This window comes from Etheostoma cragini, chromosome 15 (genome assembly GCF_013103735.1).
Source record: "Etheostoma cragini isolate CJK2018 chromosome 15, CSU_Ecrag_1.0, whole genome shotgun sequence".
Classification (NCBI taxonomy): Eukaryota; Metazoa; Chordata; class Actinopteri; order Perciformes; family Percidae; genus Etheostoma; species Etheostoma cragini.
The window spans coordinates 3,105,554-3,120,895 of NC_048421.1; the positions used below are offsets into that span (position 1 = coordinate 3,105,554).

Consider the following 15,342-nt stretch of genomic DNA (forward strand, 5'->3'; position numbering starts at 1 on the left):
AAGGGACCACAGTGGTGATGGAGATAAAGAGAGAGACACATCCAAAATGATTGCTTAAACACAGAGGGATCCAAACTGAGAGTTGCCAGCCATCTGAATTGCACTTATGCCATGTACACTGAGATTAGAGCTCTCTGAGGGAGGGAGGACTCAATTAGTGGCAGCAGAAGAAAGAAAAGATAACCAAAGCACATAGATAGATAGAGAGAGAGAGAGAGAGAGAGAGAGAGAGAGAGAGAGAGAGAGAAGAGGGATGGTTGGAGGCTGAGTGAGTGAAGAGAGAGAGAGAGAGAGAGAGAGAAGGAGAAAGAGAGAGGGAGGGAGAGAGAGATAGAAGGCAGAAGGAGGGAGCCGATACATCACAGAAACCCTGACAGGCCACTTATCCAGCTGACAGACACAGGAGCAGAAGGGATGATCTGTCTCCGAGTGTTGCAGCGGGATGTGGGCCACTTAATATAATGAAAGTGTGAAATCCATGCCCAGGGTTTGGTTAAATCCACAAAGGATAAAACATTGACAAACAGACACTTTACCTGGGGAGGAGTATGTGTAAACCAAACGGAGGTGAACCTTATTAGTCTATCCGGAGGTCTACACCATATATGAACAGTTAATGCAATAATCAGGGATGCCTGACACTCTCCAAATCTGAACCAAACTCTACTGACATGTATCTAGTTTGTCTGTAATTGCACTGGACAGTGTAAGAAGCACATTGTAAGAAGCACAAAAACACAGAAAGGATGAAGCCGGGAAGAGATTAGGGAGAATGGATAAAACTGGAGGACAAAACAAAATGGGAAAACATACGGTCTTAAAAAAATCACTTTAGTGTTTTCAGGTTAAACACACTTGCTTTAAGCATAGCACTTGCATTGCTGATAAATTATTTTGGTATATGCAGTCTGCAAGGGTAGAAGTCTTTCAAAAATACTCTTTAAATAAAAATGTTTTTACCCAGCAAGAGATTGTCTGTGTTTCTTTTTTGCACAAGGAGTCGCTGCACAGCTGTGTCCAGACTCCAACTGATGCTTTTTTGCACCTTGAATAATGGAGAAATAGAGAGGAAAACAAGGGAGAAGGGGGAGGATCAGAAAAATAACAAGATTGCGTCCAAACATCTCATTGCAAGTAAGATTGTATTATCTGCGCAGTTATAGCAGTGTTTAATAACACAGCTGTATCTACTTTGATATGTATAGAAAAATCCAATTGTTTTTTTATGTCTGTGTTTACATCTGAATCTATGCTCTATTGTGCTGTGTGTTCTGTCTTGCCCTTGGTTGTGCCTTACCTTTGTTGCCTATACTGTTTTAATTTCTGTACAGAAGTTGAGATTAGAGCAATGCTAGGCTGTAGTGTGTACCTGTGCAGAGTTAACACGCTGCAAGGTAATGAGGGAGGACAGGAGTAGATGGCTGCAGCACAGCAGGGCTGAAGGAGGACAGGCTGATGGAGAGAGGGATGGAGCAGAGGAGGAGGAGGAGAGGACTGTCTGCAGCTGGTCCATCAGCCCACTGTTGGAGAGCAGCACGGAGACAGCTGGGGAGGAGAAGGCACTATGTCATCACACTTTGATGGGATCTGCACTGTATGTCAGTGTGTGCGTGAGAGCATAGCAGTTGGTCTGGATGACTGAAGGCATCCACCCACAATTATGCAAACACACACACAAACACACACACACACACACACACACACACACAACTTGGTAAACTTAAAACACATTCAGGCACAATCACACACAGGCCCACATTCAACAGCTAAAACACAAACAGAATCACCCACTCACTTTTACATCATACTGTAATATCATAAATGAAGTCTGGCCTTGACCAAGTGCATGGTGCACATATCTTTTGATTTGACTGACTACAAATTGTAGAAGGTTGTTGCATGCAGCAAAACTGAACAGAATAAAGGGGATAACATAACCTTGGTGTTATATACAGTTCATAGGCAGCCAATCAGGCCATTTGTATGTACTAGGGAAATTATAATTGCATATTATTTTAATAATATTCTTTTTGCTTTGAAATAGAGGAATGTTTTACTATTTCTGTCCTATTAACGATCATCTGAAAAACCCCTGAAAATAAGGAATAACTTGCATCTGTAAACTCACCTCTATTGATGAAGAAGCTGATGGTGAATGTATGCACCCTACAGCAGGAGCAGTAATTTATTGCCATGAGCATAATTAGCTTTGCTTTCCAAATGGCATCCCTGCTCTCTGGCCACAAGCCTCACTTTATTAACTACAAACCAGCTAATTGCTGACCTCTGCTAAGTTGTTTTTCTTGTTCAGGTAAATTATTTAGCTTGTAATGAAATCAAAGCAATCAATGTGTTTTATTACATAATTGATGTCTTTGTTAGGAGGCTGTGTAAAGTGTCTCTAGTCCTCCAGTTGATGGCAGCTCAATATATAAATCATACTTATTAAGTTCCATAGAGTTATTTCTTCTATTTAATGGCTTGTTAGATTCATGAGTCCTTTTTTATTTTCCCTTGAACAGAGTCTAATGATAACCTTTTGGAGACCCAATCTGTTGTATCTCTAATTGTTATATTAAGTGAAAAAAGAGCATTGTGTGTCTTTCTTTTTGTTTGAGATCTCTGAGCTCAGTCTACACGTTTACTCTTTGGGCGTTTGTGTGTGCATGTGTGGTTTTGTCTATATTTACACATATTCAGGTTTAACAAAGTGACAACACAACCTTGAGCACTTGTCGTGCTCTGTGTAAATGTGTGAGAAGCTCCCGTACTTGACGGCATAACTTAAAGTGTACAAGACAATTTGCAGGGCCGAGGCACAGCCTGTATACGATTATGTAATGACATATAGTAGGTGTCAGCTCGTATGCTTATTATTTCCTGTGTGAATCAATGCTGCATGCTTGTCAAGGTCAGCCTCTTGCCTCTGTACAGGACAGATGAACAAGACAAACTGAAACAGGGGGACAGAATGTGAGCTAGAAGCAGGCAGTGTGTGAAAGATGCAACATTGAGAGAGAGAATGAGTAAAACATAAGCAATGAGATAGAGACGGAGAGTAAGAGAGATAGGAAGAAAATGTGTCTAACCTCTGTCAGTGCAGTGTGCAGGGGACAGACTCAGGCAGCAGTACAGGTAGCTGAGGGCTGGTAGTAGGCTCCCTGTATCAGAAGGATTCAACCTCCCTGCTATATTGCTCACTGACACAGAGGGATGAGGGATGTTGCCATCAAGGCAAAAAGCAAAACAAATGTGACCGTAATCATAATATACTGACAAGCAAATTCACAAAGGAGCGTGAGGCTTTTGCAGCTGCTAAACCTACACAGATAAAATAAAAAGAAAGTAATATCAAAAGCCCAAGCAAAGGGTGAAATTCCCCCTTAATGCGCTGCCAGGCCAAAAGCGTCTCAGTGCTGTTGTGGTATTTGCACATATTTAAATGAGTGTGCAAACATTTGGTGCAAATTTGGTTTGCTTTCTATGCAAATCAGTATCACTGCTAAAATCCATTCCACAAATTAGCACTATCAGCCACACGAAGTTAGTGACATTATTAGCGTCTTCAGAGAGTTGGTGGTAACTGAAGCGTATTTATGAGGCGTGTCCTTCGCTTCAAATCACTCCATTTTATTTTACAGTCTGAAGGTGTTCCAAAACACTAACAGTGCTGACAGAAAGAGATATTCAATCCCAAATACGGTTTCTCTCTGTCACAATTAAATTCTTTGCTTGAAATTTTGAGGAATGTCTCTGCATCTCGTCCATAAGGACTTGTAGCTCGCAGTCTGAAATTCTTCTCTCTGCCACTGTTCCCTACTGTGTTCTTGGTGCACAGGCACCATTACTATGATCATTTCAATCAGATGCAAAAAAAGGGGCAGATCCCACTCAGTTGCAAATCATTATGAGCGTGTTTGCGCTGTAATATCATCAATCTTTAGCAATATGTTTTGTAAATTGGACCTTGACACGAGGCAGAGAGGTTTGCAAATGATGCGCAACTCATGGCGCTATCAGCAGCCGCCATCTATTCTTTGTGAATTCACCTGTTAAGAACTATAATTTGGCAGACATGTCAATTACATTTCTGAACAGCATTTTCATTTGCAGATCAGCAGCGAGCACTCCCCTGATGATGAGGATATTAAATAAAAAGTGAGTGAAGCCTCCACTTAGGAAGGAATATACTGTAGTTGAAAGCGGGGGGAGGTGAGATAAATTCTTAGTGCTGTTACTTGATGACTATGTGACTGTAATGCAACGTGTTAATGCCTGTGTGAGTGAGGAGCATTCAGAAGAGTGTTTAAGTGGTCTTTATGAATGACTGCAAAGAACTAAATGTATTGTTATTTCTGAGTGTGAGAGACAATGCTTGTGCGTGCCTGCCTATAATCAGGAAGCATCTTATCGAATCTGCCTCTAAAATAGGGTGCGTATTTGACTATGTAGAATTATGTAAACAATGTTCAGGAACAGTGTGTTTGTCTATGCTAATAGATAGAATAGGACTGTGGGGAGTTACGCTCAGTATGACCCCTGCCAGCTGCACTCTTTGACCTCACCGTGATAGAGCAGCTTGAAGTGCACTCCGTCCATCTTACTGTAGGAGGAAGATGAAGGGGGGTCACTGGCCTGAATCACACAAAGCAGCTTCAGCACCAGAGGGAGTGAGTTCACTGCAAAAAAAGAGAGGAAGAAACAAAGTACAACTGTAAAAACAAATGTGAAAAATATCCAAGAGAGATGGGCCGACGGATATACTGAGTGAATATATTCATTCTGTGAGGCAGAGAAGATAAATAAACTTAATAAAACAGTGAGGAGTGTAAAGAGAGGCAACAATGTATGCGTGTGTGTGCCAGAGAGACATAGAATGAGAGAGAGAGAGAGAGAGAGAGAGAGAGAGAGAAGGATGAGGGGCTGGTGCAGGTAAGAGCCTGATTAGCATTTCACCTCGCCACATTACTGAGTCGGAAACCTGATGTTCCCAAAGTAGTTTCAGCAAAGCTAAAATAGAGGACATTGTTCAAACAGACAATGTTCAAACAGTGATAATGAATTTCTTAAACAAGTGGGAGTATCTTGCAGTGGTTTGTGGACTTTCAAGTTCTGGATTATGAAAAAGGGTCATCTGGAGCACACAGTGATCATCAAGAGGAAGCAAGAGGAAGAAGAACACAACATAAGCACATCTTATTCATACCATATACATTTAAAAAAAAAAAGGTTAAGAAAACCCCGAAAAGGGTTAAGGGAAAGAGATCGCAGGAAGATCAGGCGGAACAGTCATCTACATACTTCTTTCACCCCTGTAGTGCATAACAATAAAAATGTCTCCCCTTGGGATGCTGTTGCATTGGAGGCTAGTATAACGTATATTTGAATGCAAATTACAGTGGGCAGGACTACAACACGAACACAGATCTGTAATGGTCTGTAATAGAGGTCTTTAGGGGGTTTATTCGAGCCCTAAAACCTGAGACACGACCAGGGACCTGTACGGGTTTGGATCCACGATATATAGTCAACTAGTTCTGGGGCAGGTCCCATTCTATTACCCTGTGTTCTGGGTCTGTTTAATATAATGTGTAATATCCGAGTGGAGATCAGACAGCGCTAATCCTTATTTAAGTTCTGTGTCAGTATTTGTAATAGCACACTTCCTGTGTTAGTTTTTTTAAATTAATCCACAAACAAATGCATAAATCATTCAGCATTCAACAATCGTGTCTATCTTTTTCCTCTCAAAAAGTCCCAGTGTCTATAGACCCAGTGTCTACAGACCCGGTCTATACCCTCCTCCTTATCCTAAAATTGCATAGCCAATTCTAAATGAGCCACACTAGTCATGATCTGTCACTGTGACAGCAAGTAGACTTTTAAGATGGGTTTGGGCACAAATGTTTGGACCCGTGAAGCCCTCTAGTCTGTAATCCCAACAAGGCTTGAGCTGAGCACAAATCAGGTGGAGGCTAACCACAGCAACAGCTACTGAGTCTCCAGCTGGCACACTGGTGTTGTGCCCTTCAGCTGTGCTCATTAACCCGGTCAAGTAAACAGACGTAATAACACCATCTGGCAGACACGTCTAACCAAAGTACTAGATATTAATGCATTGAATGTGCAGTGTGTCTAGTAATCAAACCCTTAGGAAGTGTTCATGTCTGACCTTATTTGGACAAGAGATCATTTTTAACAAGAATTGAATCAAACGAATTCAAAAAGGGAAAGGGGAAGGGAAAAGGGAAAAAGGTGGATGAAAAACATTATTAAAAAACATAATCTCATATTTTATGAGTTTGTCTGGTGAACTTATCATGATGACATGATCATACTGTATTACTGTTTTACTAAATTGATCAAACTGTTGTCCAAATTATGATTCAGAGCAAAATGTGGTTTTTAGTTTTACAAGAATAAGATTTGTCTGATGTTAAATGATTCCACAGATTCTGTAGCCGACAGTAAACAGGAAGCAGAGCTGTTCTGTATATCTATATTTATACTGTGGCTTTCTGTATGTAAAATGATCTGACAAATACTGTACATTATCAACAAAACACATCCGGTTGCAAAGGAAATCATTGTTTGATTTAACCAAACGTTTCACTTCCCCTACTCTTTTCTTAGTTTATATCTGAATACTGAAGCAAGGGCATCGCTGACACACGTCTATTAAGTTTTTTTAAATGCACATAAGAGTACAAAAGTTGTGTATGACAGCAACTCCATGCACACCGACAATACCATCTGTAAAACTTAATGAATACTATACACTGCATTAGGGATAGTCAACTACACCAACAAGAACCTTGCTACTGACAAAGGATGCTGGGATAATTCATCTTAACGGCTCTTCCCTTCCAACATTAATCAGAAGCGACAAGCGTACCTGTTTCTCATTTCAATTCAATTTAAAAACAACTAAAGCTGAGGAGAGACTTTGTGATTACACTTCAGTTAAACCAAGTTTGCCTGGCTGAACAGTTGAAAGGAATAACACCACATGCTACATTTGCTACAAATAATCTACCCATAGTGCAATGATATAGTGCTATTTCAAGATTCAAGATTTTTTTATTGTAATTCCCCAAAAAAGGCGTGATCATAACCTTTTATGTGTTTCCCTGTGAAAAGTGTTGTTGACTAAGACAACTTTTTTAGGACGATTTTGCATGATATGATTGTTGAAAATGTGACGCATTCCACTGTCTCTCTAATGGGACTTTTAATTCTGCCTTTATGATTTAATGCAATTTGAACAGTTGTTAGACCCATAAGGAAGAAAATGCTGGCACAGAGATCAAGTTTGTGTAGTTGAGGATGAATCCATTTTTATATGATAATTAGAGGATTTAAAATCTTAATTTCAATATACAAATGAGAATTTGAAAGCGTGACACAAACATAATAACAAAAACAGACATTTCCACACATCAATTATTTCAAATTTGCTTTAAGCATTTTACATGTAAGATTTCAGAATGTTTTTGCAAGATTCAGTAGCAATTTTCAATTCCACTTAGATTTTATGTATTGCCAGATTTTTTTACAGAGAAGAGTGTAGACACGGTAGAGATAAATCTGGGCTCCTCAGCCTCTTCTTCTAACCTGACAGCCATGCGTTTGGGACATACGACCAAGCCAGAGGTCCAAACTCCAAAAACTCAATCAAGTAGCAAGACTTGGTATTAAATATACTGTCTATATATAGGTATAGCATCATATTATTGGTATCTTAGGTATCAAAAGGTTTGGACAATGAACCTAACAGTATGTATCTTAGTATCCATAGTGATCTTGCAAGTTGAAGTGAAACTTGTTTTCTTGTAATGTCTTAAATTTCCTTTGTACAACTTGTGAGGTACACTTTGTAATAGGATTAGGAAAAACTTTGTTAATTAAAAAAAAAACTTTTCAGTTAGTATAGCCCAGGTGTGGCTGCTGGCTTTTTATAATGCTCGATTTAATTAAGTATCTATTTTAGTGTAGCTGTGTGGAGAGAAAAATACTTTAGTACTTAACTTGATACTGCATTGAGTGTGTGTGTTGAAGAGAGAAGAGACAATTTAATTAAAGCTGTCATTTGCTATACAAAGTTTTAATATGTTTTGACAGCCATTTCAATTGCAGAGCTCGCCTCCCTACGTGCAAATGTTCCAACAAAACAAGTTCCTTCCTGGGGCTATTTTGCACAGGTACCGTATCACTTAGCGCCACCCAAGGCGATTGTGATTGGTTTAAAGAAACGCCAATGAACCAGAGGAATGTTATGTTGTGACCCTCCTCTGCAGCGCTGTGCAGGAAGGTCTGGCAATGGGAGACTATGAAAGAGTTAACGCAAATTCCTTTTAAGCCTACTAATTTCTTTAACGTGCGATTAACGTTTGGGAAATCAGGAAGCTGCAGCAGTAAAGTTGTGGCCAACTTGGCGACTTTCTCGCTTAATTTATCAACTTTTCAGATCCTCTTAGCAAATTATTGTTTAAATATATTTACCTATATTTCTATTCTATTTCTATTCTGATTCATTCCCCTGCATGCAGTCCATAGATCCTCGGTTAAACACTAAACAGCGCGGTCTCTCCTCCTCTGTCCTCTTGCGGAGCTCCTTGAGTAGAAATTTATAAATAAATGGGTCTTTTGAATGACAAGTTCAGTTTCAAAGCCCTTCCAGATGGTTCTCTTCACAAGACTAAGGTTATTTGCATGTACTGCGGATGCAAATTGAGTTACCAACAGAGTCATTCTAAAATATCACTTGAGCATAAAAAACTTAAAATATCCTTTTTAAAGTACATTTAGAACAGATAAAAAAAAAAAAAACTGTGATTAATTTACAAATAATTCAATGTTGGGATCACGGATAATAATATATTTAAAACTCCTTGATTAATGCACATTCATTTCAAAAGGAAGAATCCATCATGGCACTGTAGATGCATGAAGCTGTCATAAATGTTTTATGCTGTGGGGTTCATTTCTGAATTTCCTGTAAAATGTTAGTAAACATGTAAATCAAACCCGCTGTTCCAATTTTCATCTCTCCATGAAGCTCTCGTTTGTTGGACTTATTTATATATACTGTACGTACACTGAACTCTGAACAGATTTTTTTGCTTAAAAAGAGCTTTTCATTGTGTCTCTTACCCTGTGCAGTGGGTCCCTGTCCAAGCCCATGGCCCATGCTCTCCACATTGAGTCTCTGTAAAGCCTGCAGCAGAGCTGGTCTAAGAGTGGCACACAAGTCAGCCTCATACTGTCTTTGAACACGCAAAAGAACTTCCAGCACCCACAGGGCTTGTCCTGCCAGGGTGGCCTCCCTGGTGCAAACCATGTCCTGTAGTCATATAGATAGACAGTCAAACAGACAGACAGACATAAACTTTAAGTCCAGACACATCAAGCAAAAACAGTGTTTTTACATTTACTGCTCAATTTGAGATTTTGGGCTATTTTGCTTCCATAACATGTCTTCTTTCAAAATAGTGGAATGAAAACAAAAAATACACTTAGGTGTTTATTTTTCAAAACTTTTTCTATTTGCGTTTGTATTTTTGATAAGATATAGTGTCTGTAAATAGCGTTTTCCAATAAAAAAAATGTATGGAATTTTATAATACACATCTTTTCTCAAAATGGTCATACACCGAAATTTCTAGTATTATACCTATCTATGTTCTGAAGGTTTGTATAGAGGATTGTTCATTCATAGCCTATTTTCAGATTTATGGAGATTAAAAGATTCCCTCTTTACAAAAAAAAACTCTAATAGAGTATACCAACAAAATGAAACAAGATTTTTTTTACCTAGATTTATCCATTTTTCTGATTTCTTTTCTGGAAATTACTATATAAACAAGTGTAATACTATGATACAGTATGATATCTAATTTGCATATTTAACGTTTAGAGTGTCATGGGGATATTTATTATATAGTTTACACTATTCACTTGTAGTGGCTTATCTTAAGACAGATTGATCATATGCATCGGTATCACAGTGAAGCCAACCAGGTGCTAAATGCAGGCTAAAACTACAGCATATCAGGCAACATTTAAAATGATCTTCACTTAATGTAACCAAGTTAAAGCCAAGCTCTTGTTTGAGGTCTGATTCTCACCAGGAGGGTCAGTGTGGCAGCTGGATACTTCTCTATCACACTTAGTAGCTCCATAGTTTCTGTGTCTGGCTCCTGATCATCTGCACGGCTTTCTCTCTTCTCTCCCTTCTCCTGTATGCCAGGAATAAAATCCAACCACCTTTTCATCAATTTTAATTTGTAAGAGTTCAAAGGGAATTAAAAAACCCTGTTAGAGTGGAATTAATTTGTGAAAATTGTTAGAGTGAAAAAAGTAAAATTTCTTCAATGAAAACAGGTAAATTATTAACTGATGAATACATGCAAGTCTGAGACAGAAGTGAAACAATTATTTCCTTACAATCTTCTCAGTCTTCTCTGCATCTGTGTGCTGTGCTTGCTTGCTCAACCAAAGTTCCAAGACTACGGGCCCAAATTTATCTGCTAGATCCGGATATCGCCAGATAAAGTGGAGGAGTGCAGGATGGTGAATGTAGAGCGAAGAGAAGCTTTGGCAGGAGGACAGTGCCTTGCTGATGCAGTTTAAAGGAGCCTTGAGTAGGTTGGTTAATAAAAAAAAAGATTGAAAAACCCAAAGCACTTTCTTTGAGATGAGCATACAAACACAAGTTCATAAATTAGCACTTTTGAAAAAGAATTCTTTACAACCAAAATGTAAGACTGCTTTTAAAACCCCACTGAGGCCTAGCAGTTTCCTATAATACATTTCTAATACATATTCATTGTAAACATGGAATTATGTATTATGTAATGTTCTTTGAACTAAGTAAAAAAAAAATATTTTGAGGAAATATTATGTGTTCTGTATCTTTTGAAAAAAACAGTGCGCTATAATTAATATTCTTTGCTGCTGAGTCACGTACATCATATATGGGTTGTGCATCAAGAGATGAATATGAGCTGACAAGCTTTGTTTTGGAGCATACTGTGGCCTCCACATCAATGGTTTCCATATTAAACTGTACAGAACTCTAGCTCCAGTACATGCCGTTTTCTTTTTATACGTACACCTTCATCTTGGTGAAATCTTGTTTTTTCCTTTACATTGTTAAATTGACTTGCTGAACAGAAAATAACATTATTTCTAACTGGGGCAGACTTATTTCCTCAGCTGTCAAAGTGTATTTTTGTAACAGCACTGCAAAGGCATAAAAGGTAAAACTGTTAAACATAAAGCACAATTTAGACTTTTCTTAAACTATACTTTGATGTTGTTTATTTACTGTATTACTTTTGTAAGTTACAGAGTGTGTTTGAATTTCTGTGCAGTGAACTGATTAAAGTTACCCCCTCGAGGTTGGGGCTCTTGTCCTGTGTCAATGCCAGCAGGTAGAGGGCAGAGCGGAGCACAGAGCGAGGCAGTGCACAGCTGCCCTGCGCCTGCACTGAATGCAACAACCACACCACACTGGAGAACACTGTCTGGTCTGGAAGCAGTCTGGATCACACACATACATGCACAATAATGATGACATTAACGTAAAATATTACAAGTACACATTTATGTGGCCAAATATTTATGTTTAAATGCATACAAACCCACAGACATACATAAAATGGAATATCAAACACGCTTCAACAGACACAGTCTGTGCAAGGGTAATAAAGTGGACAAACACACAAACTCTGTGTGCAAAGCAGACAAAGTGCTCCAGGGGCATGTTGATCTCACAAACTTGCTATCTCTCATTGTCACACTAAAACGCACACACTTAGAATGTATAGCAAGGCATGGACACACAAGCACATTCACAGATCCTCTCCCTGACAGCACACACACACACACACACACACACACACACACACACACACACACACACACACACACACACACACACACACACACACACAGCCCTCCCACGCTATGTAGATCTCTGGCGCAGCTCCCATTAATCTTGATGAGACCACACAGTGGTGGGGAGAGGCTTTCATCCCCTTCCCCGGGGGGGTAATGCACAACCGCGGTTCCACAGAAGGACAGATTAAACTTTCCAAAGTAGCCAACGTATCTCTGAGGTCATAAAATATGTACTTAAGAACACCCTCATTGGGATGTAGTAGTGCTACTGGGGCAAGGAGAAAACTACATATAGAGCCGGCAGGTGTCTTGATAGAGCCATGGTAATATGTTGCTATGTCTCTGATACTGTTGATTCTAGGGATGTCACGAGACCTGGTGTTTCCGTACCAACTCAATACCAAAACGCATTTGCAAGATTCCACCGCACTCAAAGGAAAACAACCAATCAGAGCTGACTATCAAAACTAGGCGCTATGCACTATTCTAATGATAATCATGCCTATTTGTCGCCAGAAAAGTTTTCAGAAACATATTTTGGTCTAAGTTTTTGCTGTAAAATGAGAAAGTTTGTGACAAAGTTGAACCAAAACCAAGCATTGCCAACCATTTAAAGCAAAGTTTTCTGTTGCTTGGCCACTCCAACTGTGAGCGTGTACTGTATTACCTGTCTCCTTGCTGCAGGGCAAGATGAAGAATAATCACCAGACAGTACTGGATGGCTCTTGGTCCTTTATATTCCCACAGCTGGATTCCCGGGGCCTCACGCAGCAATGAGGGCCAGTCTGACAGACGGCAACACAGAAAGGGAAGGTTGTATAGCAGAAGATTCTCCACCTCCTCAATATCTGGGGAGATAAGCGAGGAAAATAACACAGAAACAGAAAGCAAAAAGGGGTCAATAATCTATGCTAGAAACAGGAACGGGAGAATTTATAAAAGGGGAAACAAGTGAAGAAAGAGAAAAGATATGAATGAAGGCAAGGCAAGTTTATTTGTATAGTCAAATTCACCACAAGGCAACTCAAAGTGCTCTACAGGTGCATTGAAACACATTGTAAACATAAATAAATGAACATTCAAGAAACAAAGCACAATCACAAATCATTAAATAAAGCAAGTACATTTAAGGTTAAAAATAAATACGGTAGTTAACAAAAATAATGTAAAATTTCAGAAAGCTGCAGTGAAAAAATGACGTTTTCAGCCCTGACTTAAATGAGCTAACTGTTTGAGCGTACCTCAGGTTTTCAGGGATTTTGTTCCACAAGTGAGGAGAATAATAACTAAATGCCACTTCACATTGTTTGGTCCTCTGGGAACACAACAAAACTGTCCTAGACAACCTAAGGGGTCTGGATGTTTGATAGGGAACCAACTAATCCAGCATGTATTTTGGTTCATGACTGACTACTGATGTGATGAACAGAACAATAATACAATTTTAAAAGCAATCCTGTAACTCACAGGAAGCCAGTGTAGGGGTTTTAGGACCAGTGTTATATGGTCCAATTTTCTGGTGTTTGTAAGGACTCTTGCAGCAGCATTCGGGATCGGCTGCAGGAACCCGGCATGTAATCTTTGTTTGCTCAAACTTATAATTTCAATTTAAACAAAATAGTCCCTATCACGTAGGTAATGAAACTTGTAGGAAAACGTAGAGAGATGGATGGAATAACGTAAAACAGAGAAAGAGAAGGCCCCGAGGCCTCATTTACAGAGGAACATTACTTGCCAATTTTGTGTTTACGACAATATTACTGTTGGCCAAAACAGATTTCTGAAAAAATAACAGTGTGAAAATACGTTACACTGATTCCACTTGTTTCCAATAATCTATTTTGAATTCAAACATAAAGCCAATACCCCTGGAATTATTATGGATGCTTAAATCCATTTTTATAACATTCTATGAAAATGTGATATGGCAAAGTTAAACCATGTATTCTTCATAAACGAGGTTCCTAAAGAAAAGGACGACAAGATGAAAAAGGCATTTGGAATGATGGGTGTGATATGAAAGGGAACAGTAAGAAATAAAATGAAAGGGAGAGGTGGGTGAAGACAAAAGAAAACAGGACCAGTGTGAGGTAGTGCTGAGGGGGGCTTCCACCTCTTCAATGACTGGGACATGGGGGAAAAGAAAATAATACATGTACAAAATATTAAGAAAGAAAGAAAGAAAGACAGAGAAAAATACAGAGAAGAAACAAAGGAGAGGGAAGATGTGAAGCACAGCAGGGAAATCATATTTTTATCTGACACAGCTAAAAGACCAGGACAATCAGCATCTCTGGGTGGTCTTTAGGGAACTGGAGTTAGAAAGAGAGAGCGAGAGAGAGAGAGAGAGAGAGAGAGAGAGAGAGAGAGGTGAGGAAAATGAGACAGCCTGAAGAACCAAAAGAGAACAACACAGAAAGAGAAGGGGACACCATTAAAACATGGCACTGAATTGAGAAAATGGCGCTGTGCAATGCAGTCTCTTGCAAGTCTGGAGAAAAAGAGGTAATTTTAATCTTTAATCGAGGAGTGAGGGAGGAAAGGGCCGCCATATGATGGAAGAAAGCAAGAAAGCAGGGGCAGAGCAAAGAAAAGAATGACATAGAAGGAACAGGGAGATGTCAGACAGGGATGGAGGTCACAGATGCATTACTCCACAGAGGCTATAAAGCCCCAGCAGGGTCTGTAGGGAGAGAGACTACCAATCAGCCAGAGAGGAAAACAAAGTGAAGAAGGGAATGGGAGCTGAAGAAATACAGAAAGAGTAGAGATAAATCTAAACAGGAACCAAATGGGGGAAGTGGCCAAGGCTACGGACCCAGTCAGAGAGCACTGTGATCTGGAGGGACCACTGTGGAGAAAGAGTAAGGACTAAATGGTATTGTTTAGAAAGCACAGACAAAAATGAGGATAAGGGCACTAGACAGCAATAAAGTCGCCACCTCCAGGGAACTTGGGGGAGAGAAGAGATGCAGAGAGAATAATCAAAAGATATCTCAAAAGAAGGAGAGAAAGGAACAAAGCAACAGACGGACAGATGAAGAAGATAAGACAAGAAACAACAGATGGAACAAAGACAACAAACAGAACTACAATACAAAGCAGGCTGCAGTGACATGTCACCTCATGCGCAGGTTTTGATCAGCAGAAAATAATCAGAGGACAGCAAAGAGAAGACACATCTTCAGCTATTATATTATTATCAGACTGCTATGCAAAAGTAGAAAATATTCAATTTCAATTATATCAGAGAGTTAAAACACAGACTCAAAACACATACCTTATGTTCAAATCTGTTAATCAAAGTTTTAAATAGCTAAATATCTAACATACATATATACATACATATACGGTGGATGTACTGATATACACTCACCGGCCACTTTATTAGGTACACCTGTCCAACTGCTCGTTAACACTTAATTTCTAAGCAGCCAA

General features: G+C 39.3%; 1 protein-coding gene across 3 annotated transcripts in view; it reads right to left on the reverse strand.

The window, feature by feature from the left end:
- LOC117957456 (meiosis inhibitor protein 1) overlaps positions 1-15,342 on the reverse strand; it is a 54,574-nt gene that overhangs the window by 12,081 nt on the left and 27,151 nt on the right. Inside the window, exons 19-27 of one of the 3 annotated variants that reach the window (XM_034893204.1) lie at positions 12,572-12,752; positions 11,394-11,544; positions 10,457-10,638; positions 10,128-10,254; positions 9,154-9,343; positions 4,566-4,679; positions 3,090-3,200; positions 1,370-1,545; positions 961-1,045 (exon numbers count right to left, since the gene is read on the reverse strand). In XM_034893204.1, coding sequence (XP_034749095.1) covers positions 961-1,045; positions 1,370-1,545; positions 3,090-3,200; positions 4,566-4,679; positions 9,154-9,343; positions 10,128-10,254; positions 10,457-10,638; positions 11,394-11,544; positions 12,572-12,752 — 1,317 coding nt within the window. Of the gene's footprint in view, positions 1-960; positions 1,046-1,369; positions 1,546-3,089; positions 3,201-4,565; positions 4,683-9,153; positions 9,344-10,127; positions 10,255-10,446; positions 10,639-11,393; positions 11,545-12,571; positions 12,753-15,342 lie in introns of all 3 variants that reach the window. The other 2 variants (XM_034893205.1, XM_034893203.1) reach the window with 2 other exon arrangements.